This window comes from Sebastes umbrosus, chromosome 15 (assembly GCF_015220745.1).
Source record: "Sebastes umbrosus isolate fSebUmb1 chromosome 15, fSebUmb1.pri, whole genome shotgun sequence".
NCBI lineage: Eukaryota > Metazoa > Chordata > Actinopteri > Perciformes > Sebastidae > Sebastes > Sebastes umbrosus.
Genome location: NC_051283.1, coordinates 15,036,310 through 15,059,936, shown reverse-complemented (window position 1 = coordinate 15,059,936; position 23,627 = coordinate 15,036,310). Strand labels below are relative to the sequence as shown.

At 41.3% G+C, this 23,627-nt stretch overlaps 1 protein-coding gene across 1 annotated transcript in view; it reads right to left on the bottom strand.

Annotated features, from left to right (window-relative positions):
- The window catches only part of LOC119502748 (calcium-binding mitochondrial carrier protein Aralar2), a 53,174-nt gene that overhangs the window by 24,624 nt on the left and 4,923 nt on the right, over positions 1-23,627 (bottom strand). The window contains exons 4-9 of the mRNA XM_037793922.1: positions 19,351-19,466; positions 15,213-15,352; positions 10,215-10,361; positions 7,951-8,089; positions 3,103-3,196; positions 1,187-1,271 (exon numbers count right to left, since the gene is read on the bottom strand). Coding sequence (XP_037649850.1) covers positions 1,187-1,271; positions 3,103-3,196; positions 7,951-8,089; positions 10,215-10,361; positions 15,213-15,352; positions 19,351-19,466 — 721 coding nt within the window. The remainder of the gene's footprint in view (positions 1-1,186; positions 1,272-3,102; positions 3,197-7,950; positions 8,090-10,214; positions 10,362-15,212; positions 15,353-19,350; positions 19,467-23,627) is intronic.

Below are 23,627 nucleotides of genomic sequence, written 5' to 3'. Positions count from 1 at the left end.
GGGGGTGGAGTGTTGTAAGTATGTATGTGTGTGTGTGTGTGTGTGTGTGAGGGGGATGGGAGTCTCTAGAACAGGTCCACCTGTCAGAGTGAACTCCCAACCCCCTCTACAGTTCATCCCCAGAGGTTTTCCACTCCACTTCTACCATCCTCCTCAGCCCTGTCTGCCTGAGGACTGGTGAAACTTGGCAACACTAACTGTCGGGATGTTTGAGGGAGAAAGAGGGAACAAGTTAACAGGATATAAAGAGAGAAAATAAGTCGAGGAATAAGAGCAAGGGAGAGAGAAGTAGATCAAAAAAGGAAATGGAGAGAACTAGCAAAAGATGAGGAGAGAGAGAGCTCCAGCTAGCTGGCGGCCAGCCCCTGAGGCCAAACCACAAGGGCCTAAAGTGGCTCATTGTGGTGGGACTGGCGTCTGTGTAGTGCTGGGCCCCTTTGCTTTCTCCCCTTTGGCCCCCGCCTGCTCCAGTATGGCCTGGCCAAGCCTTCACTGTAGTGCTGGAACCCACCAGGCAACGCAACTCTGACCAAACAGCCCAAGAAGGAAAACAGTCCTTTGCTCATCTGTCTGGCCGTCCGTACGTCCTTCTTCCTCTTCTTCATTACAAATTGCTCTTGTTAGCTGCTGCAAAGTCTCTTCACATCCATCATGTGCAACGTGAAGCATGTTTGAGGTTCGTCAGGCCTTGAGGATGGCGCTGCTTGTCTATATTTCCCTGGATTTGTGAGTTTTCTCTGTTTTTAAGACATCAACCACATGTCAGGGAGAGGTCTGGTGGTGTTTTCTCTCAAGAAAGTCTCTTCAAGTTGAAGTCTGTGTTGGGAAGTTACTTGGACACAACTTGGTCTGAACCTTGGTATGAACTTTTGAAAATGAGCAGGTCTGACGAAAAAGCTGGCAGGTTTTGAGGGCAAACTTTCCACTTTAAATCTGACAAAACTTGTTTGGATCTGTGTCTCGTATTTATTTTTTTCTTTCACTTACATGTAACCCCAAAACAAAGACTCAATGAATGAATTGTCAATGGGGGATTAATTACTTGTGAACAGGAGATATCATTATCCTTAATTATAAATCATAGTCCTCTGCATGGTGACATCTAGCCCTAGAGAATGAGATGAAAAAAGAGCTGCCAGTGTGGAAGAGGAAACCAAATACATCAACAAGTCCTCATATTCTGTACCTGTCTCTGGACCTCAGCCAAGTTGTAGGGAAGGGCGCCTTCCTCCAGCGGAGCGATCTGCTCAATGTCCACTAAACCAACACGTCTGATGAGGAGACAGAATGGAGGGAGTGAGAGGTTTCAAGTAACCTTCAAATGTTGTAAAAACTCTCAGAGAAATATAATATTTCATCAATGCACCACCAAGTCCATGACCTTTGGAAGCATGATCTGTCAGTCTGAAGTTACTCAAAGTTTACGGATACTTTGCCATCGTTCCATGTGAAAATATTGTGGCATTCAGAAATCCAGGCCTCTGCTTGGCATGATTGAGTAAGACAACTGATCTATAGGAACTGACAACTCCCACTCCTTTATCCCTTCATCCAAGTATAACAAAGATATTTAACCTTTGGATGTAAAAGTACTGCCTCTCTGAGTCTTTCCATTGCATCTCTACGGCGGTCCCAGAGTTCCCAGGCTGAGGGAACAGGGAACGCCAAATCCCCCTCCCACCCCTCTCCTCTGAATATTGAGGCTATTATCTCTCGCATCTCCAATCAAGGGGAGTGGAGAGGGCTATTAAAGTATCCCATTGCCCAGAAATAATAATCAGGTGGTGTCTCAGGCCGGGGTTAGGAATTATGAGTGCACTGGTTGGGCCGCGAGGCAGACGCAAAGGAAGTGGGGGAATGTGAAACGCATACAGTTGTTGTGTGCCACGGATCATAGGGGCTGGAATTGCCCCTTTTTTTAAAGATAAATGGGAGTTTGGATTGGTTTTGGACTGAAAGAGGATTCTCTGGCACTGATGTAGTCATGTCTGAATCTTTTGATCCTTTGCAGGGAAGTTTGAGAAGGAAGGAGGCGCTCGTCTCTCTCAGGTATGGACCCTGGGGCTAAAGGTGCGCTTTAGGGGGCAAGTGTGGGATAGACTTACTCTCCACAACTCCCTGACTAACTGAGGAACAAATTAAATGGCTTAAGTATGAATTCAGCTGTGAGATGCTATTCCGCCATCACAGCTACAATTTTCTCAACTTATTTGCCAGTTTTCAGTGAAATATAGAATGAATGAATATACCTGCTTGGCCATCATATCCACATTACTTATGATTATTTCCTTAGAGATTACATCATCCACCCAGATTAAATATAGAAAATCAAGTTATTCCCAAAACACTGTCATATTATCAAAATTGAGTTATTAAATCAAAGCTAGTGTGTGCTTTTTTTTGCTCTTTTTTTTTTAGAGCTTTAGGGCGCTTTCACACGCCATAGTACGTTTGGCTAGTTCGAATCAGAGTGAAATTGATATTTTTTGTTCGTTTTCTATTTAGTCTGTTTCGGTTTCACAGTGCACAAATTAAAGTTGACCAAATTTAAAAATGAATTAGCTGAGGGATCTGTACGAAGGAGTCAATTTATCTTTTTCGTCTTGAGAGCTGCCACTTCTATACAGGGAATAGCGGACTTTGAAATATTGCTGTTGAAGTGTTTTCACTTTGACTCGGCACACATCTACTGTGCGTACGAATCCCTTCTCCTCCAGTTTATCTCGAATTACTTTATAAATGTGAATGTTTTTGTGGACTTTATTTAGCAAACGTCAAACTTCTGCGGAAGGTCAGTCCTCTCCCACTCATGTTAACATGTCCTTTACCTGTGTCCATCTCAACAAATGGCCGCACAGGCAGCCTGTGTTTTGGTTTGCTTGGAAACGGTCCGAGACCACCTCTGTCAAGCGCTCTCGGACCGGTTATTTTGGTCCGCACAAGAGTACTGCGGTCACAACTGCCCAAACGAACCGCACCAGTGTTTGATTAAAACATACTAAGTGTTGGCTTGTGAAAGCGCCCTTAGAGATGTTTTCTTCCTGTGTGTGTGTGTGTGTGAGTGTGTGTGTGTGTGTGTGTGTGTGTGTGTGTGTGTCTTACCCGCGGGGCTCTGACAGGTCAGCCAGATGAAAGAGGATGTCGACCTCCATGGGTGTCACCTGGCCAAACCTCTGAGCTGCCACAATGAACTCCTCTACAAGAAAGACAGATATGTATTTAGTTTTTATTAAAATGCAGAGCAGCACACATTAAGACGCAAAGCAACATTTACAGATATGCACACAGATTCAAAAATGGGTCTCAATTCCAAATCCATCCATTTCCCACTGTCAGTCTGTGTCCAGGTCAAGGTGGCAGCAAACTCAGCAGATGTTCCAACAGCCGAGAGTTTTTTTTCTTCTTAGCTACATCCTCTAGCTCGCCCTGGGGGATCCCAGGTATTCCCAGGCCAGATGGGATATATATAATTCCTCCAGTGTGTTCTGGGTCTGGGGACCTCCACAGTGAGGCACACAGGGAGCATCATAATCAGATCCCTGAGCAACATAAACTACCTCCTTTCAATGCAACGGAGCCACATCCCTCGGAAATTGTCTGAGCTCTCAGATACCAACTCAAAACTCATGACCACCGGTACAGGAGCGTAGATTGACAGGTAACTCGAGAGCCTCAATTCCCATGTCACCATGACAGTACAAGGGTACGAAATCCACAAGACTGTGGACAGGACACCGATCTGGCGGTCTATCTCATGCCCAATTATACATCCTCTCACACTTTCAAATTCTGCCATTACAACATGAATATAATCAAAAATATGCAGTACTGAGCTGATCGAATTACCTGAAGCCACAATCAGTTATCACAAACATGAGCGGTTTCCTGTGACTGACATCTCTTTTATTCTTATCTGATTCATATTTCCATTAAATCTTTGAACCATGATACTACTCATAGACTCAGTATCATGTTAAATACAATGTGCCAATATAATATGACAAAGTGTGCATTCTTGTCTCATTTGTGGTCTGATAAACAGTAAATTCATCAAATTCAGTGTCTCATATCGCTATAGTCCAAGCTTTCCAAGCTAAGTCGTCGTTGGAAACTGTTTGTAAAAGGGCAGGCAATTTAAAAAAAAAAACTTGGCAGGTGATTGGATGAACCATCTGTCAATCAAACTCTTGCTGAAGCCAGTCGGGAGAAGAGTGAAAACATCTTTTCCCATCAATAAAAGCCCTCACTGCCGTTCTTTGCTCTTCTTTCAATGAAGAAATACTCTCCAATTCTGATATAACTGATGCTACTGCAGCTACGCTAACCTCTTCAGGACCCATCATTGTTGTTTAGAACGAACAGTCGCCTCTCTGGGTTGCCTCACACACACCTAAGCCACGCCCGTCGCTGCCAGTAGCTCCTCACAGGATAGTGATTGGTCCGTTGTTTGGCGAGCCGGACACAAACGCATTACTTGAAGCCTGACAAGATGGATTTTCGTGTGATATGTGATCTCGCACGAACTCATGATATCGCGAGAATCCAGCTTCCGTGCAAGGTATAATATATAATATATAATATACGTCCACATCATTCGTTGATTTCCTGTGTTTCCCGTAACAACTATGGACAACTCAGAAAAAGACAGACTTGCATCTTGCATTTCATTATGTCACTGTAGAGGAATGCACGCATAAAGTGAGAAGTGTCAAAACATGTTGTATTCATCATAAGGAAATAGAATAGAAAATATGGCCATATAGAGTTATGGACTTTAAGAGTTCTTCTGAGGCAGCTTTAGTATGCCGTAACTTAAGACCTGGTCTATTGTTGGTGGAATAAAGAACAGGTTGACTGTAGGCTGGCTTACAGTGGAGGAGTCAGCATTGTTTGACCTGCTTTATTCAAAGAGCAGCAGGCTGGGGTTGTGACAAAGTCGTCCTACACTGGAGCCATTCACCCCGCCAAGGCTCAGCTTACCCCTGAGGCATGCTCTCTTTCTCTCTCTCATACACACACACATATCCATGGATACATGCAGGTAATGCTCACAAGCATGTGAGAGAGCATACTTACACAAGAATACACTCTCTCTCTCTCTCTCACACACACACCCACACACACTGAGACATAGACAGAATTCTGTCTGGGGAGATCACAGATCACAATGCTGATAACCTGTCTACCTGTAGCCCATAGTCACCAATACACACATGCACGCACACAATTGACTGACCTCTATACATTTTATGATTACCTGCCTCTCTGTGAAGTGGTCTAGTCCATAGACTTTTAAAATGATAAGCAAAGTCACACATAACTGCCCTGTCTACACACAGCTCCTTGATAGCATATATGTACGCTATAGGTAAACATGTGCAGTAGTCAGCCGAACGCATATCTACTCGCCTCTGAACAAACCTCGGATTGTTAAACTGACTGAGGATGAGAAAAACAATGTGATGTAAAAATCAGTTTGGACATGCCTGCTGATATTTCCAGACTGACACTTAACAGCTTAAGAACATTTAAAAAGCTAGATATCACAGTTTTTTGTATTAAACTCCTTCTTCTATCCTTTGTTAAGACGATTGTTGCTTTGTTGTTAATGAGTGCCTAATGGAGTATCGTAATATTAATGGTTAGCTATACAACACTACAACAATTACGAAGCGAATTATAAAAGGGTTAAACAAAAGTAAAACATAAAAGGGACAAACAATAAAATGCTATTTCAGAAAAGCGACTTTTTCAAAAAAAAGTGTCTACAACAATGCTAGCAGATCTGTGAGGCTAACTGTTAGCTAAATGCTAACATTCTCACAATGACTGCTATGTTGATTTTAGCAGCAGACATAATGATAGGGCTCAACAATAAGGAATGACTGCTTATCCGGGCCAAGTAAAATGCCACTTTGGGCTAATAAATGTAGCAACTCGTAAAAGGGTTTAAACACATTGTTTTTTCCGGAGCTGATGACTGAAGTTGCTTAAGGAGTGAACCATCGCTTCCTTCTCATCTCTGTTGAGAGTTGCACATGCGCAGTAACGATCAGGCACTCGTGGGAAAATGGTGGCGGGTAAAGACAAAGTTTATGAGCTGAAGAGCAAGCGAGCATTTCAATTATCCTGGAAACAGGAGTCTATTTGGGTGACGTTAAGGGATGTGGGTGAAACTCCAGATTTGATAACCGCTAATAAATAAAACAATTTACATAGGGGCAAGTAAAAATTTACTTTGTGCAAGTAGATTTCATGGTGGCACTAGGCAAAAAGTTAGAGGATCACCAAAATCAGTAGGCTTCATCCTCAGGGAACATTGAATGTATGTACAAAATTTGGTGGCAATCCATAGATATTTTAATGTGGACTGAAAATAACAGATATAAAAAACAACCTGAGATTGTGACATGGTCAAGAACAACGATTGGTGTGGTTTCAGATGCCCTTTAGAAGAGAACTGACTCACATATCATCAGTTGTGGTATCTATCTAGTAAAGATGCATTGCATTATGTCTGAATTTCACATGTTCTCAAAGACGCACAGTCATGATTTGCGTTGTGGTGTACACTGCTGGCTCAATAAAAGGTGTGTTTGGTAACGGTCTCCAGTGCACGTATGCACACAAACGCTTACACACACACACGTGTGCGCTCACTGTTGTGTAGGCGTTAAGCACTGTAATGGCGTCCCCAAGGCAAAACAGTGGCCTTGTTGCACATACGGAATCAATCAAGATTATTACACATGTGTGCACGCTTGGCTGTGTTAATGTTCGTGTGTATGTGAGAAATGTCTGAAATGGTGTGCTAAAACATACGCACACACTTGACACACGCGAGTGTGTGTGTGTGTGTACAGTATGTGTTTGTCGGCCAGCCAGCGGTACATGGAGCCGAGCACTTGCAGTCCCAGAGGAGGCCTTAATGACTCAGGGAGTGGAGGGTGGATGGGTGGTGGCTGTGGAGGTCTGGCTGGCTACGGGCCACCACGGGTCGAGCCAAGCCCAGCGTCGGTGTACCCATGGTGGGAACAGCCTGGGGAGCGTATGGGCTCTTGGTCTGGGTCGGCTACGGTCCACACCCCTGATAAGGCTTCAGATAGCATCATAAGGCTACGCTAGTGGCCCTGGGCCATGTGGAGAGAGGTCAGAATGGACGACCAGAGCAGGATAGAGGGAGTCAGAAAGAAAGAGACAGAGAAAGGTAGAGAGACCGAGAAAGCTGACTGGGCTTCCTGCCAAGTACTGAGGAAAGGAATGAGAGACAGCAAGTGGGGCAAGCAAGTGAGAGAGATAAGGATTTAAAGAAACTAACCATGGGAGACGGAGAGAAATAGAGAAAATGACTGTTGGATCAATGGATAATAATACCTAATCTCCATCACCTTGTAGCTTTACGTCTTTGCTCTGCAGTAATTTAAATGATAGAGTTAAGAAAAGTCTTGTAAAATGTTTTTTACCTATCTAATGTGCACATTGATCTACAGAGGTGAGACAACAAAAGTAGATGATTTTGACAAATAAACATTCCTCATTTTTGTCTTTTTTCTAAATTAAAAATCTCATTATCAACCAAGAGCATCCCAGGACAAAAAAAAGTGGTCCTCAGATCAGTGCCAGGATGTCTAATAGACATCAGGGATTGTGGGTATGCAGTACGTGTGCTGGGTCAGATCCAGCATGCCCATTTAAATGCCACCGGGAAGGAAGAAAACCAAACAAAAACAAGTTTCCACCCTCAGCGCACACAGACGTAAATACATTATCTGGAAAACACATTTAATGCTGCCTGTAGCGCTGGATTGTATCAGTTTGTGCATCTGTTTTGTGAGTGTGTGTCTGTCTTAGAGAACATCAGAGTACATGTGTACTCATAAATGTGCATCACATTTTTGGCTGCCTGCGTTAATATAAGTTTGTGTATGAGTTCTTGTGTTATTTGGGTACCTTTGGTGACTTCGACATGTCTGCGGTGTCCAGCCAGGGTGCTGAAGATCTTTCTTATCAGCTCCATGTTGTTGAGAAGCGAGTTGAAGCCGTTGAAGTACGAGAAGCTGATCTGGTGAGACGTGCTGCCACCCGCAACCTGGATAAGGATGGAGACACGTATTTTAACATGCAATGAAATCTTGTAATAACCCACAAGCACAATCACACTACACTACAAACAGAATAAATGCATCTTGATATTATGATTATGTGTAAGACAGAAGACGCACGTCAAGAGGAAATCTTGATGGTGGTTAATCATCAACGTTCCTCTTTACCAGCGCTCCACAGGGAGAAGTAAACCTGTTTCAACCGCTACTTTTTCCATCACACAACGAACACTCTCAGGGAGTTTAATTAACTTTCTTTATGAGGTGGAGGAAGTGATAAAAGAAGAGAAAATAAAAAAAAAAGGTAACGGATTAAAAATAGACGTCGGGCTCTTGAGGACATTCCAGACTGCACGCAAACTCGTTTATGTAAACCAGCATCCTATCTTTATCAAATCAACATCTCAAACTCTTACAGGAGCCGCTTTAAGTGTTCGAGTACATTTCATAAATGTTGTTGCCTGTTTTGGGTAGCTTAGGCCAGAGTATCAGATGAGCCTTGAGGCTTTGCAGCTCTCAACAGTGTTGAGGGGTTGAGGCGATAGAAAATGTAGAGCTTCCTTTCACTAGATGGCACTGTTTGCTTTACAGACACATTCAGGAGGGTTGCACTATGTTTGCAACAAGGGGGGAAGCTCTGGCTTGGGTGAAACTGCCCTAACAAGAGAGACACTTTTGTATCTGTTCATATCTATGAGCCTATAGGCATGGATCTTCCCACGATATCCAACACAGAGGCTTTCACAGAGGGGGAGAGGAGAACAATATTTGGGTGAAAAGAGTGTGGCGCTGATCATTTGCCATGTTTGGTGAGTGAATTAAAGGTTGCCGTTTCACTGTTTGTGTTCCGCCATAATACCGCCTTTAATGTGTCTGCAGTGTTTATGGGCTTTTTGATATGTGTGTGTGCACATGAGTATGTGTGTGTGTGTGTGTGTGTGTGTGTGTGTGTGTGTGTGTGTGTGTGAGAGAGAGTTTACTAACAGCACACCAAGATGTCTGGTCGGTGAGGTAAACACAGCAGAGAAAATGACAGAGTCTACAAGGTGTTTATGAAATGGGGCAAGGCATGGACACAGACGCAAGGCTCGCACACGCGCAACAAAAACACTAACACACATAAAGAAAAGACAAGATATAAAAAAGACAAACATCTCAGAGTTCAAAACAAATAAAGAGCGCGCGCACACGCACGGATGCTCACGCACAAACACACACAGGCAAAGATGATGGACTGTAAAGCTCCAGTCTCCCATCTATCTCTGTCTCTATCTTCCCATTCAGCTGGCCTGCATGGCTTTGACACTGCCAGAGAGGTTAGACTTAATGACATGTTGGGAGAGAGACAGAGACACGGGGGAGGGAGGGAGAGAAAGAGGGGCGGTTGAGAGAGAGGGAGAAAAAAAATGAAGGGAGGGAAAAAAAAGAAAGAGGACAGATGAGAGGTGACAGAAAAAGGTAAAGAGGAAGAGGAAGAAATAAGAGATGGACAGCTGGAGGGAAAGAGAAAGCCACGACGTTTGGTTGTGGGGGTGTGAGAGAAAGAAATGAACATAGGGAAGGGAAAAGACCAGAAAGAGGTGGCGAGATGGAAGAAAATAGTGTTGCCTTTAACCCTTTTATGGAAAATACAGTAATGTTGGGTTGCTCGCCTTCCTAGCTAGCATTAGCAACTGAATCAGTGGCAAACATTGCTTAGAAAGTATAAATATAGAGGCTCTCCTTAACATTGTGTTTGTTTCTGAAATCCCAAAGTGTGCGTCATCTTACAAAGATGTTGTTTAATATATAGATACTTTATTATATCACAACATCGCTAACACATGATGAATATAGATGTTGATTCACCGGTACCATGATAAAAATCACAGCTATGATGTGAGATAAAATGATCGCAGTTTTGCAGTTACCCAATTCATCCCTTAGGTGATGTTGAATAAAGCACACCCAATTTGTACAACATTTTCTGAACATTTAAAGACAACGTGTCATTAGTTCCAGGTGTACAACAGTGACCGATCTCACTATTTTTAACCAGCCCAACTTTGGCTCTTGTGGATGACAGTAAAACAAATGGAGAGAGAGAATTGTGGAGCCAAACAAAAAACCCACCGCCACAAGGCATTCCTCCACGAAGGATGTGAGCATGTGCGGCCGGATGGTGACCATGATGTCCCTGAAGTCCAGGGATGAGATGGAGCCGCTGTGGGCTTGGTCCCGCTGGATGAAAGCCTGCCGCGCATGTTCCAGCTGCATCTCCTGGCGGAGGGAGGAGAGGAGGGACGTGTAGGTGTTAGATCATACAGTGAATGCGTATTATTGGACACGTATGTGGGTCATACACCTCTTTAAGTTGCCTTCATAAATTAAAATCCACATAAACTCGCTCATATAAACACGTATGCATAAAAACACAACGTTTGCTTTGATGGGCCCCCTGGCGCCGTCTCCCCCTCTCAGTTACGGGGGAGCCAGCGTTTGGCCGGGCTTCACGCTCGCCTCCTCTCCCAACAGCGGCTTTGCCTACTGTGAGGTTTCGCTTGGGCTTTTCACACCCTCCCCAAATCCCCATTAAACCCACTTGAGGGAGAAACATACAAACATACACACCCAGACGTGCACACACAGGCAAGACAGCTAATCACCCAACTGCTCACTTTGTCTCCCTTCTTGCACACGCGTACACACAAAGGTCCACAGGGACAACAGCCGGCTGCGGTGGGGACACATATCCCGCAAGGCCTCTGAAATTAGCAGCCATTATCGGTACCTGCAACCACAAGTCTACAGAGAGAGGCTGTAAACAAACCACCGATGCTTCCTCTATCTTACAACAAAAAAACTTGGTTACAGCAAAAGACAGCGATATCAGAAGAATAATAATTATGGAAAAACAGCCATAAGCTTGAGGGCAGCGAGCTGAAACTAGTTGCTTTGGCTGTTGACTCACTCGCAGTGTATCATGGCCTTTAGGTCAAAAAATCAATGAGGCAAAAAATCCAGAGTTCTTCTTCTTCTATTCTTATTCATGAGGTTTCTGACACAATAGCAACAAACTAAATGACCAATACAAGCTGTGAAGTACATATCAATGCTTTTACTCAACTGAAACATTCATGCATGAGTTTTTAAAGAGCTTTTCTGAATTCTCTTTTGCAATTTCCCACATATACGTAAAGCTGAAACAATTAGTCAAATAATGGATCAACAGAAGATTAACAAAAATGACTAAATCCCCGCTTTCCAGTGTGGATTTCTTGCTTTTCTTTTGGTTCTGTGATAATACACTGAATAACAAGCAATTTGAATATGTCGGCGTGCATGATGAGAAATCGTAATTGGTATTTTTCACCATTTTCTGAAATCTTATAGACCAAAAGATTAATCAATTAATTTAAAAGAATAATCAGTGGATTAATTAATAATGAAAATAATTGTTAGTTGCAGCTCTACATGCATTTAGTGCAAGACTATGCAATTTGTCTCTATTTAAAAATAAAAAGAATTTAAATTTAAATATTAAGTTAATTTATTGCACATATAATCTCATAAACGTCCTAAAACTAGAGATTATAAAAGATTACATCCAAAAGGAACATGTATAAAGAATGAAAATATGTCAAACTTTAGTGTAGGAAAAAAAAGGAATAATGTTTTTTAAATTTCTTAAAGTAAGTACTGGCTAGTAGTTTTAGTACAAAAAGTTAATAATTCAGTTCAAAATAAACATTTATCAATTTATCCAAGAAGAATGGACATTTTTTTTCAAGTCATACACGTCGGACAAAAAGTGCTGAAGGGGGACTGACTAAATCCTGAACATGCATGGCATTATTCAATTGATTGATTCAGATGTTATTGTTATAAACGGATAAAAAGTGGTATTACCACAACACAAAACCCTATGAGGCTATGACTTATTGTTGTGTTGAATTTGAGTGATATTTCACTGACAGCATAACTGATCGAACTCTAAATTTGCGGCACCCAAGAGAAACGACTGGGGAAAGAGTGACATTTACACAAAGCTGAGTGGAGACCGGAGGGGAGTAAGAATAGACATTGCAACAAAAGAGCCAGATTTGCAAAAAAAAAACAGCAAATGTAGCAGCCATGTGTCAGTATCACCTATGAGCGCAGCAGGGGCTCCGGAGAGTGTATAAGTGAGTGGAAGGCAAGGAAACGAAGAGAGATTGACACGTGTAAACACTCCCCAGGTAAATAAGGTGAGATATTTTGGTGTCAGCATCCCGAGTGTCGTGACTCACTTCTCCGGTCAGTTGTGAGTAGGTCAAAACACTTTGGTGTGGAATAAACTGGGAAGAGGGAAGGGAGGAGGAGAGCTGAGTATTTAAAGTCAAAACAAAAAAAGGAAAGTGAAGAAGATGATGTTTTGCATGCATGACTGTGTGCAAAAATAAGGTTGAGCATTTATCTTTGTGTTTGTGTCCATCTGTAAATGACGGAAAAAAAATTTGATCCTGTTTCTCTGGACAAGTCGAAAGCCACACACGAACCACACAGAGCAACAAAACAACTGTGGTCCAGGCGGACGGAGCAGTTTATAGTCTCAGCCTCTTAAAACCTTAACTTGTTGCAACTGTATGTGTGTTTCAGGGACATGGTTTTTATTTGGGAGGCAGGAGACATAAAGCTGAGGGCTTAAGACAGCCAACAAGAGACCGCCGAGGCATTTGCAGTCACTTTAATTGTCCTTGGATGAGAATAAGAACTCATGACAAGCCACCTCTGTTTGTTTTCAATGGCTGTGATTCTTTCCCCCCCTCTCATTAAAACTTAAACAATAGATATGAGTACAGCAGGATTGTATCTCTCTTCTCCAATCTCTGCTTCTCATCAGGGCTAAAGCTATACAAGGAGAAGCACAACTGCCTATTTACATGTGAGCCCTCTATAGTGATGTTCAGGGCTGCCCACTGATTCTTGGGAGAGTCAAACATATAATTGGGACTTTTAAAATCCGAGCAATGCCAACAATTCACTTTTTTTTTTTGAGAGCTTAGCAACGAAGTGGGACATGTGGTGTCCCCTCCATGTAATTCAAGCCCTTTACTTGCCAGGATTCATAATATGGGCTACTAGTGTGTGCCACTTCTCTGGACATCGGTAATACCATTTGCCAGAGACAACACCACGCCGACAGCGCGAGCTGAGCCTTGGCCAGCGTCCACGCGTGAGACGGGAAAAATGCATGTAATTGGTGAGAATCTCTGGCTTCCATCAAGACAGTAATTGGCCAGAGAGAGCCCTTGTGAGAAATATGCGGCGCAAACGTTTTCCCCGATAATCCCATCTTGTGAGCATCTGGCAGTGGCGTGGTTACAATGGCAGAAAAAAAAAAACAATAAACACATGCATGTACGGCAGGAAGGGGAGGAAATAAAGGATGGGAACATTCTTGGGGGGGAAAGCTGGGTGGTAGGGAATTATAAAAATAACTGAAAAATATTTAGAATATGGAGTGTGTATGTGCAAGAGTGTGCTGGCTTTCACAACTCTCTGTCAACTTTTATAGCTGCGTAAACTTTTTTTTTTTTTTCTCCGGCTGACATTTACGAATGCTTACGAAACAAAAGTATCACAACAGCGTTGGGTAGTAGTGCAATCACAGAGTATGTAGTAATTGCACAGGTTTGAATTCTGGTTCAGGAAATGTTGTTGTACCTTTCCTAATTGCCCTGTCATCAATCACTGGAGTCGCTGATAACACACTGGAAGAGTGAACTGCCAATACCTCAATTCTACTTGTACCTAAGTACTGTAATTGCAGTAAGATACACACCATCACAGTAATATTAATGTGTCTTATTAATGTGACACACTATAATAGAACCCAAGATAACATTAGACCTCTCAAGATAAAATCATATTATTATATATTTTTATGAATATTTGTTGACTAGAGAAGCGAGATAAAAAGATGAAAAGCAGGATATTTCCAACGCTTTAAATAAATTCTCTGTTCAATATCTCTGCAATAACGTGAAATTCACTTTTTCTGCCATTTATTAAGGCATGAATCAAAAGCTATGAGAAATGATCAGAGAGTGCAAGCAGGAAATGTGCATTTTATATTGAGCAATGAGTGCGACTGGCTGCTGTGAGGAGCTGGAAACCACTGAGTGACTGACTGGGAAAGGACTGGGCACGCTGTCAATGCAAAAAGTACAGCGTCTCCTGGCCGCAGCGCCACAGACTTGTACACATGCACACACGCACAAAAACAAAGCACACACAAACACCGACACACAAAGCTTGCATGCCACTGCTCACACATACACGGTAAACGCAGATAAGTTAAGATAAACACGCACACATGTACAGACACACATACTGTATGTTTCACACACACAAGGACGCACGCACATATAACAATGTCTCAATATCCAATGCGCTGCTGCCCACTGTGTGTAAGCCATCTGGTCTAAGTTAAGTGCAATATAAAAAGCTCATTCAGATACATGGTGAGTGTGGATGCAAACTTGGCACCGCTCCGGCCCTCTCTCCTACCCCCACCACCACCTCTCCCTGCTTAGGCCTGATTTAAGTCTAGACATCATATTGGAAAATGGCTCACACACCACAAATACACTAGGAATATTCCAGCTATACTATTTATGGAGGTAGAACTGCGTCTCTACCTGCTTCAGAGTAATGTTAGGTGTATACGTCAGCTAATGGAAAACAAATGCCAAAAAATAGTCCCAAATATATAACCTCAGTGTTTCATTAATGACTAATCTGGTCAATATGGAGGGCTGTGTTTGAGAGGGATCGGGAAAACCTGTGTGTGTCGTGCACCTTCGTCTGGCCAAGCTTAGATAAGCAACAATACAGTTAGATGACAGGATTGTATCAACAGCCTGTAAACAACATGTGAGGATAAAGCAATGTGTACAGGCACATAACTGCCTGATACAGATTTATTGACTATTATTGATGGTCACTGGACAACGGAAAGAGACAAAAGACAGAAACGCAGAAAGACAAAGAGGAAAAACAAAGAATAAGATTTCATGTCCGCAAGCGTGGGAAAAAAAATGGCACTGGCGAGAGACGAGGAGAGGAGGTGATCGACACGAAACCTACCAGGAGAAACTGGGTGAACTCTCCGTAGCCGAGCTGCCTGTCCCTCTGTGTGCCAAAGTGCAGCCGAATGAACTCGCAGTCCCAGTTAAAGGGGATGTGCTGGTGGATGGTGGTCTGGCTGAAGACCTGCTTCACATCCTCTGCGGAGGAGACAAAAAGAGAGACGAGATGCCGCTTTAATAAAGAGAAGAAAAAGATGAAAAGATGCAATTTGACAGCCTAATAACAAGATGCAACAACTCCATTACGGCAGTGTAGCAGAATTAGAGGAAGATCAGATCTTTCTCTTAAGTAAAAGTAGCAATATAGCTGTAAAAATACTCCGTTACAAGTAAAAGTCCTGCATTGACGTAACGGTACTCCCTATTTTTCGTCTTCAGAAACAAGCATTAAGAATTATTAACTGTGTACATCAAACTCATTCATCTCAACCTTTGTTTTTCCAGTCCGGCATCTTCAGTGGTTATCAAGTTAACAAACTTCAGATGGCTTTATTATATAAATATATTTATTATATATTCCTATAATCAACAATTCCACAATTATTCAACTCAAAATAACTACAAACTCAGACCTCCTTTGTGTCGAACATCTCAGTTACAGTTCAGTTTAATTTTAAGGTTCGGTAACGCCATCTCATATTTTAAAGTTTTCACCAGAACAATTTAAGAAAGCCGTTAAAGGTTTGTTTTTATCTCCCAAATGTTTTCCTTATGGATTATCTCTGTAAATTGCTTACTAATAATGAGTTTTTATTGATGATATAATAATGTCAATCTTAACTCTATTTCATCTCTTTGTCTACTTGCATGTACGGATGTCTGCTAGGGTGTGTAATCTTATCTTTTTACTGCACTGCTCTACTACTGGAGAGTGCCCTGATCAAGCCCCTCTCAGGGTTTTTTGCACCTCATCACATTTGTTGACAACTTGTACCTTTTTTAAACGTGTAAACAAATAAAATCTAAAAGGCCTACTGAGGTAGTATCAGCAAAATGTACTTAAAGTATCAAAAGTTATTATTTGTTATAGAAACAAAAAGCCCATGTGATTGTTATACATAATATAATTAGATTTTTTTTTTTTTACTTATGCATTAATGTTTAAGTAACATTTTACTGTCGTAACTAGTCAAGCTGGAGCTAATTTCAACCATATTATGTAAGTAACATAAAATGGAAGCACTAGTTACAATCTACCACTGATTTCCTGTGCTGGTGTATGTAAAATATAGACAGATTTAAACAAAAATCAGCAAGCAATGAGGCTAAAACAAAACAGTTTTTCTTCAAATCCATTACAATTATAGAATAACAGTTCTGTTTAGGTTTTACAGATTACAACCCACTTTTAAGGCTAATGCCCATACATTAACCATGTACAGTATAAGGCCTTCACCTCCATATTCTCTTTTCTGTATGTGCATGTTTTCATAACAAACAATTATCAAATACTTCTTCCTCTTTTAGTTTGCTCTAATAAAGACCTAAAATCTGTCGGTACAAAGTCTTGTGGGTCTTAACAAGCAGCATGTGTTTCCTATCTTGTGGTTAACATTAGTAATTATTTGATTTAGGAAAAAAAAAAATGCCTGTGACTGTTTGTGACAAAATGTCAACGTCAATCTCCAGAACACAATTCTGCTCTGATTGAGACTTAAGTTGCTCAACTCTTAATCAGTCTTGAATGACACATGGCAGGACTTGTTTGAGCTGTGGAGGCTCTGTATTCAGAGGGAAAAGCCTTTTCTTCTCACTTGTGTTCCTCTGCCTGAACCCTCTAAGCCTCTGCAGCCAGCGGAGTGGAGAGACACTGAACATGAGTCCTAAATTACAGCCTTACTAAAGAAACAAAAACAAACCAATAGAGCGACCTGTTTCTTATTACCAAACAAGCCGCGCTGAACGAGTGCAGAAAGGAAAGGAGGAAAGAAACAATTTTTTTTATAAAGACAGACAGGGAGGAAAAAAAGAGAGAAAGAGAAAGGTGATATTTACTTCAGCTCAGCCTTACCTTCTGAAGGAAGACAGCTTGTGCATTGTTTTTTTTACACTTTAATGAGGCAATAAATATACAGCCTTTAACTCTTTAAAGGAGAGGCCGCTCCAGAGCCCGCCGTTTATATTATCAGCTTTTATAGACCTGTCAACACTCAGTCCTCTTTAGTTTTTTTCTGACGCACAACTGCATTTCACATGCCATGTTACGTTGCAATTTTTATGAACTCGACATTCCACCAAATTACGCATTTATTTTTTTAAGTGCTAAGAATTCTGAGCACTGTGCCGCCTGTGCTTAACAGAAATTACTCAGGTTATTATCAAATAAAAGTGGCTTTATAGAAAAAAATGAAATAAAAAGAAATCAGAGTACAGACATTTATTGCATGAGCAAACAAACGGGCCTTTAATGCGACGTAAGCTTCAGCTATTAATGTTTTTAATAGGTCATAAAGATATTTTGTGCCTTGGTGAGGCTCTTTAATCTGAGAAAAAGGGAGAATTCTGTAATGTATTACGATAAAGCAACTCTGACAACTGTAAAATCTAAGTCACAAGTTTTTTGCTTTTGGTGAAATGGTTGCCCGATACAAGTGGCACAGACAGTGTAGTCAGTGTTTGTGCATGGCATGATGTGTGTGGTATGTTTTTCATGTAATTTTCCACTTGTATGTGAGTCTCATAACTCGCAGGCATTGGGATATTCATTAACCTTTGGGAGAAGCAGAAAAACAGCAGACCTTTTAATTGCCACCAAGACAACGTCACTCTAATTGATCCTTTTAAATATGAAAATTTACATATGTGCATATATAATCACCCGCGATGATCTTGCACCCTGTCGACAGCAACAATTAAAATGAAATTCACTTACTCTTCCCTGTTTGTGAGCGGGGATGTGTGCGCTGCATTTCAAATCAAGCCTAATGCGCTAACGCCTCGCACACCTACAGAAGGCTGGCATTAGACTTGTTTAAATCAATTAGGCAAATGTGAAATAAGCAACGAGTACAAATGTCTTCACCTCGGAGCTACCAGGCACCAGAGTAATGGTGCCAATCATGCACACACATTGAGCTACCCACCCCCTCCTCCATCTTCACCTCTATCCTTTAGTTGCCACCAGCCCTCTCCACCTCCAAACCTAACCTCATCTTCTTTGCAGACAAGATACAGTACCCGCGTACAGTATTTTTGTTTGTGGATGCAACCATAACAGAAAAGATGAGGTCAGGAGGTCAGACCCTCACATAAACAAACGAGGAGTTTGTATGGAAACTTCTCCAGTGGTGCATTTAAGAGGAGCTTAGAGCTCTTTCGGGATAGGCTGAATAAGTATTTGTTAAATGTCAAATGCAAAGAAACAAAAGCAGTGTTGAGACTTGAACTTACATAATAACATTACATAGAGTTATTAGATAGAGCTGCAACGATTAATCAATTAGTTGTCAATTATTAAATTAATCGCCAACTATTTTGATAATCGATTAATTGGTTTGAGAATTTTTTAAGAAAAAAAACGTGAAAATTCTCTGATTCCAGCTTCTTAAATGTGAATATTTTCTGGTTTCTTTACTCCTCTTTGACAGTAAACTGAACATCTTTGAGTTGTGGACAAAACAAGACATTTGAGGACGTCATCTTGGGCTTTGGGAAACACTGATCAACATTTTTCACCATTTTCTGACATTTTATAGACGAAACAACTAATCGATTAATCAAGAAAATAATCAACAGATTAATCAACAATGAAAAAATATTTTATAAAGTAAGAAGATGCGTTATCTCCACAACTTGGTTTCCCCGATTAACCACCGAGAAGGTAGTATGACTGCTATCTTAAGAGAGATTACATAAAGAAAAAGTAAAAGACCTGCAGTATATATGGGAAAACAATGTTCCCTGAACAGCGGAGGACAAGATATAAAATACTACAATACCAGTATAAAAAAATGAGCAAGAAATGTCTTTATGTAACATAAGTGATCATGCATTTTCTAGGGTTTGTACATTTCAAGGACAAGCACATAACAGCATCTACCGTACATGCTAATGGTTCAGTAAGACTCTCTCTCTGCAAACTTGACTACAGTATTATTGTATCATAAAATAAAGAAATCAGAGGCAGAGTTACTCACCAAAACTGGTCATTCCACTGCCTGCTTTATCAAACAGCAGGAAGGCAACCATGAAGAGGGAGTCCGGGGCACACAGGACCGACTCGAACGCAACAAACTCCTGAAAGGAGATCAACCTGAGAGAAGGGTAGAAAGAAAGAGGATAGGTAGGACTGTGATAGACTGCTAAATGCTGTCATTTGAGTTGATTTATTAATGTGGTATTCATGTTTCAAGTTCCCTGCATAAATACTTAATCAGCTACACATGTGAGACACAGAGTCTGATATTCATTTAGTCATATAATACATAGTAAAGACAAGAAGTTGCACTAAGAAAACGACATATTAAATAAAAAAAAACAAGCCATTTTAACACTGCATTAAACTCCATTGTAATTGCTGCCACACAGTGGCAAACCAGCACACTTAGACAACCTATCAATCTGTGCTACGCGCAATTCAAGAGGCCTTTTATCCAGTAGTCTGTTATTCCATATGTAATGTCATAAACTCATCGAGTGTGACAGCAAGAAAATAAAACATTTTAAAAAGCTCAGTATGTGTTCCCAGTCTGAGCTGGCAGCTGGTATAGACAGAGCCAACTTTACACCAACAGAAAAAAAATGATTAAATATGAAGTTTTATATTTTAGTGTGCCATTTTAAACAAGTAGACAGGAGAGTTGGGAGGATATATAATTCCATTCAATACAAACGTAATGCAATATGCAGTTTAGAGAGGAAGGAAAGGGAAGCCAAGGTGGAAAAAAAATTAAACTGGGCAACAAATTTGACACAGAAACAGAAGCTATGAGTTGAAAGTAAACACGACAGATTAGTTTTCTAATTATACCACTGCCTCTCAATCCAAGTTTATCAGTGTTTTTGATGAATACTATTTGATCTGCTGTCTCTCCATAGTAAACACAAATGCCCACATGCATCATTATTAACAAGAAAAAAAATAAACATAAACATCGCTATTGTGTGAACCCACTGAGAGCTCCCGTGGGAGAGTCCTGCTGTGGGGAACTGGACCAAGCCTTTATTTAGGCCCTGGTTCACAGTTGCCACAAGTCCATTATGAATTTCACAAATGGCTCTGATAATTACAGGAGGGGTCAACACTAATGATTGGTCCCCGCGCATCCATCTATTAAACCTATTTCAATTTCCAAAGGGGGGGGGGGGAGTGCAGAGAAGGAGGGGGGGTGCAATGATTACATTTTTAATTAATTATGGTACTGATGAAATGTAGACGTTGTTTGTTTGGATTCTGAGTGGTTCAGGTATATGTGGGTGCTTATGTGCATCCTTATATGTACTTATATGCTGAAACAAGTACTGTATAGATGAAACAGACACTGTGCACCACAAAATAATACCAGGAAAAAGGGAAATATAAACTTAGTGGAGATACCTGATTAAGGTTTATGTTATTAGTTAATTAATTTGACAGGGACAATACATGTAGGCATTGTTACACTTAATTAAAGTGCAACCGATGCAATGTATATAAGACTTCTAGCCGTAGCTAATTTGAAGACCTTCTCCCTGGTTAGGCTTTTAAGAAAAAATAAAAATACATTATACCACATCATAAATAAAATCACATAATACAACAATGTACATTATGATCAATTTACATATGTATGTTCCCAATCAGAAATCAGTGATCACAGGTTTTGTTTAGTTTCAGCCAGTGTTTCATCTTTTCATTAAACGTTTTCAGGTCAGGTTGTATTTTAATTTCCGTTGGTAGGGCATTCCAAAAAGTTTTCCTTTTACCGAAAAAGATGACTGACCGAACTTTGTTTTGCGTTGTGCCACTCAGCAGTTACCATTTGATGATCCCCTAGTGGCTATTCTTTGGTATTCATTTTTGTGACATATGGACAAAGTACAGCTGGGGTGAGATTGTTCACACATTTAAAAAATCCTTTTGATAAAAGAAAACTTGAGAAAACTATCAAAACTGAGCAACTTATACTTTTCCAGAAAAGCATGTTTAGATTACGGCCTTTTTTCAGTTTGCAAAAATGTTCATGCAAACAGCACAATGAGGTCAAAACAGTCAACACAACCGACGAACACTTGGTTTTAGTAAAAACATACTGGTTATAATGGCATCAATATGCTTCCAGAAAATAATAGATGTGTGCTGGAGAGAGAGAGAGAGAGAGCAAAAGAGAAACTAAGAGAAATATGGAAAGGGAATAAAAGTGAGCATACAGTTCTCCTCGGTGTCAAATTAAATCAGCCGTCGTTTCAAAGGCAAGACTAATTGTTTTATTAACTAAGCAGGTAGTTCTTAAGAGCGGGCCCTGCTGATGGCAAGTAGGTGGAAGGGGGCACAAAAGCACACTGCTGCGACCGTGGATCCGCTGCTAAAAACAATGCCAATACCGTCGTCGCTCACGCTGCTGGAATATTATCAAACTCTCCAATAATGGAGTAATAATAATAATAATCTTTTGTGACAGACGTATAGTACACTCATTATACCACAGAGAGTTTAATAAAAGGAGTTTAAGCAGGTAAAAAAAAAGCTGTAGTGCAAAAACTGAGAGAGCACTAGTGTTCCCAGACTGAACCGAGGGAAAAAGTCTTCTTTTTCACACGCATCAATTTACATGCACGCTGCTCTGTGTTTTCCCAGACGTGGATAATCAGCATATTAGTGTAACTGAGAGGGCTGTTGATCATGAAGGGATTGGACCATGGTTTAGACCAGGCAGTCCAGACAAGATCCAGGGGGCATCTCCATAACACACACGAGAAACATTCCACGTACTCGTAAGCATTTACACACAGCTCCGTAGCCGGGGATGAAGCTTATGATGGTTGATTAGCAGCGCCATGACGGCTGCAAAATGATTACCATGAGAGGGGGGGAAGCCATCGCTTTTGCTATGCAGACCCAACCCCAACGAGACACTCAATAATCAAATCAACCGACGGCATCTCCCAACCATCAACTGCTATGGCATGTGTCCAGGGCTGCCCGATCCATGTACGCAGCCTGGGATGAACTTCGGAGACAGGGCTAATGTGATACTGCAGTATGGCATCTCTTCAGTGCGCTGTGTACTTACTTTACTCAACAGGATTTTGTTAAATCTTTAAACAGTCGCAGACATATCCATGACATGTATCAGACAACAGGCAAGACATAAACAAAGGCTGATTCTAGCATGTGCCTCTACAGATGACAGCTGAATGATGTTTCTGTTAGGATGCCAATACAATGCAATTTAAACTGTCTTCGCTACGTCGGTCCGGCACGAAAACTCCACCCTATATATTTTTTTGTTTTTATCTTATCTTCGCCACCCAGCTTTTATCTCTGTCTCCTCTCAGCAGGCATCTACACTCCTCTGAACCGAAAACCAAGCTTGGAAACATTGTTTACGAGTAACATAAATGCATGGTGTTGGTTAGGCCCGGCTGATAGAAAGACAGCTCTCCTTCGTTGATAGTAGTGGGAGAGAGGGGCCTAGAGGGGCTTCAATAATCCCCTGTCCCTGGCATCTTGGCATTGTTACTGACAGCCTTCCACCCACCTAGAGCGTGCTTGCACACAGACACACACACACCCCAAAAACACACACCAAGATGAGTGCTAGCTGCCAGTATCTGTTTGGTTTCTAAGAGTGGACACCCACCAGTACAAGTCCAGAATACCCACAGCAGCTGGCACACTGCTATTTTCCCAGCACGCTCCCTTAACAAAGTTTTTTTTTTCAAACCTCCAAGAGTCGTGGGGGAAGTGGGTTTTTTTTCACACTTGAACAGATGCTTCTATCAAAATATCAGAGGGAAGAAGGAATAGAGAAGCAGAAAGGTAGGGAGCCGGAAGGAGCCAAAACGAAATAGAGGGAGCTCAGAGTGCATTATGGTATGTGAGCGGGTGTAAAGAAAGTGAGACGAATGCAAAGAAAGCGAAAAAAAGAGGACATAAATAAGTCGAGTGAAAATCTTCAAAGCATCTCGTAGCTCTGTATGTCAGTGCACACACACAAAACATTTGATTCCTGGAAATTGAGACATCTCCACCCTCCAAAGTCTCTCATTCTCTCTCTCTTATATCTCATCTATCTGTCTCTCTGTCTCACTGGGAGCCGCGAGAATAAGAGGGAGAAAAGTGATTTCCACATAACAGATTGTTACGCCTGTCACTATATCCCCTGATTTACACAGTCGCAGGGAGGCAGACAAATGCATTTTCACTGTTTACATCCCCACACATACACACCAAACCGCTCGCATACACACTCAAAACACACACTGGCACATC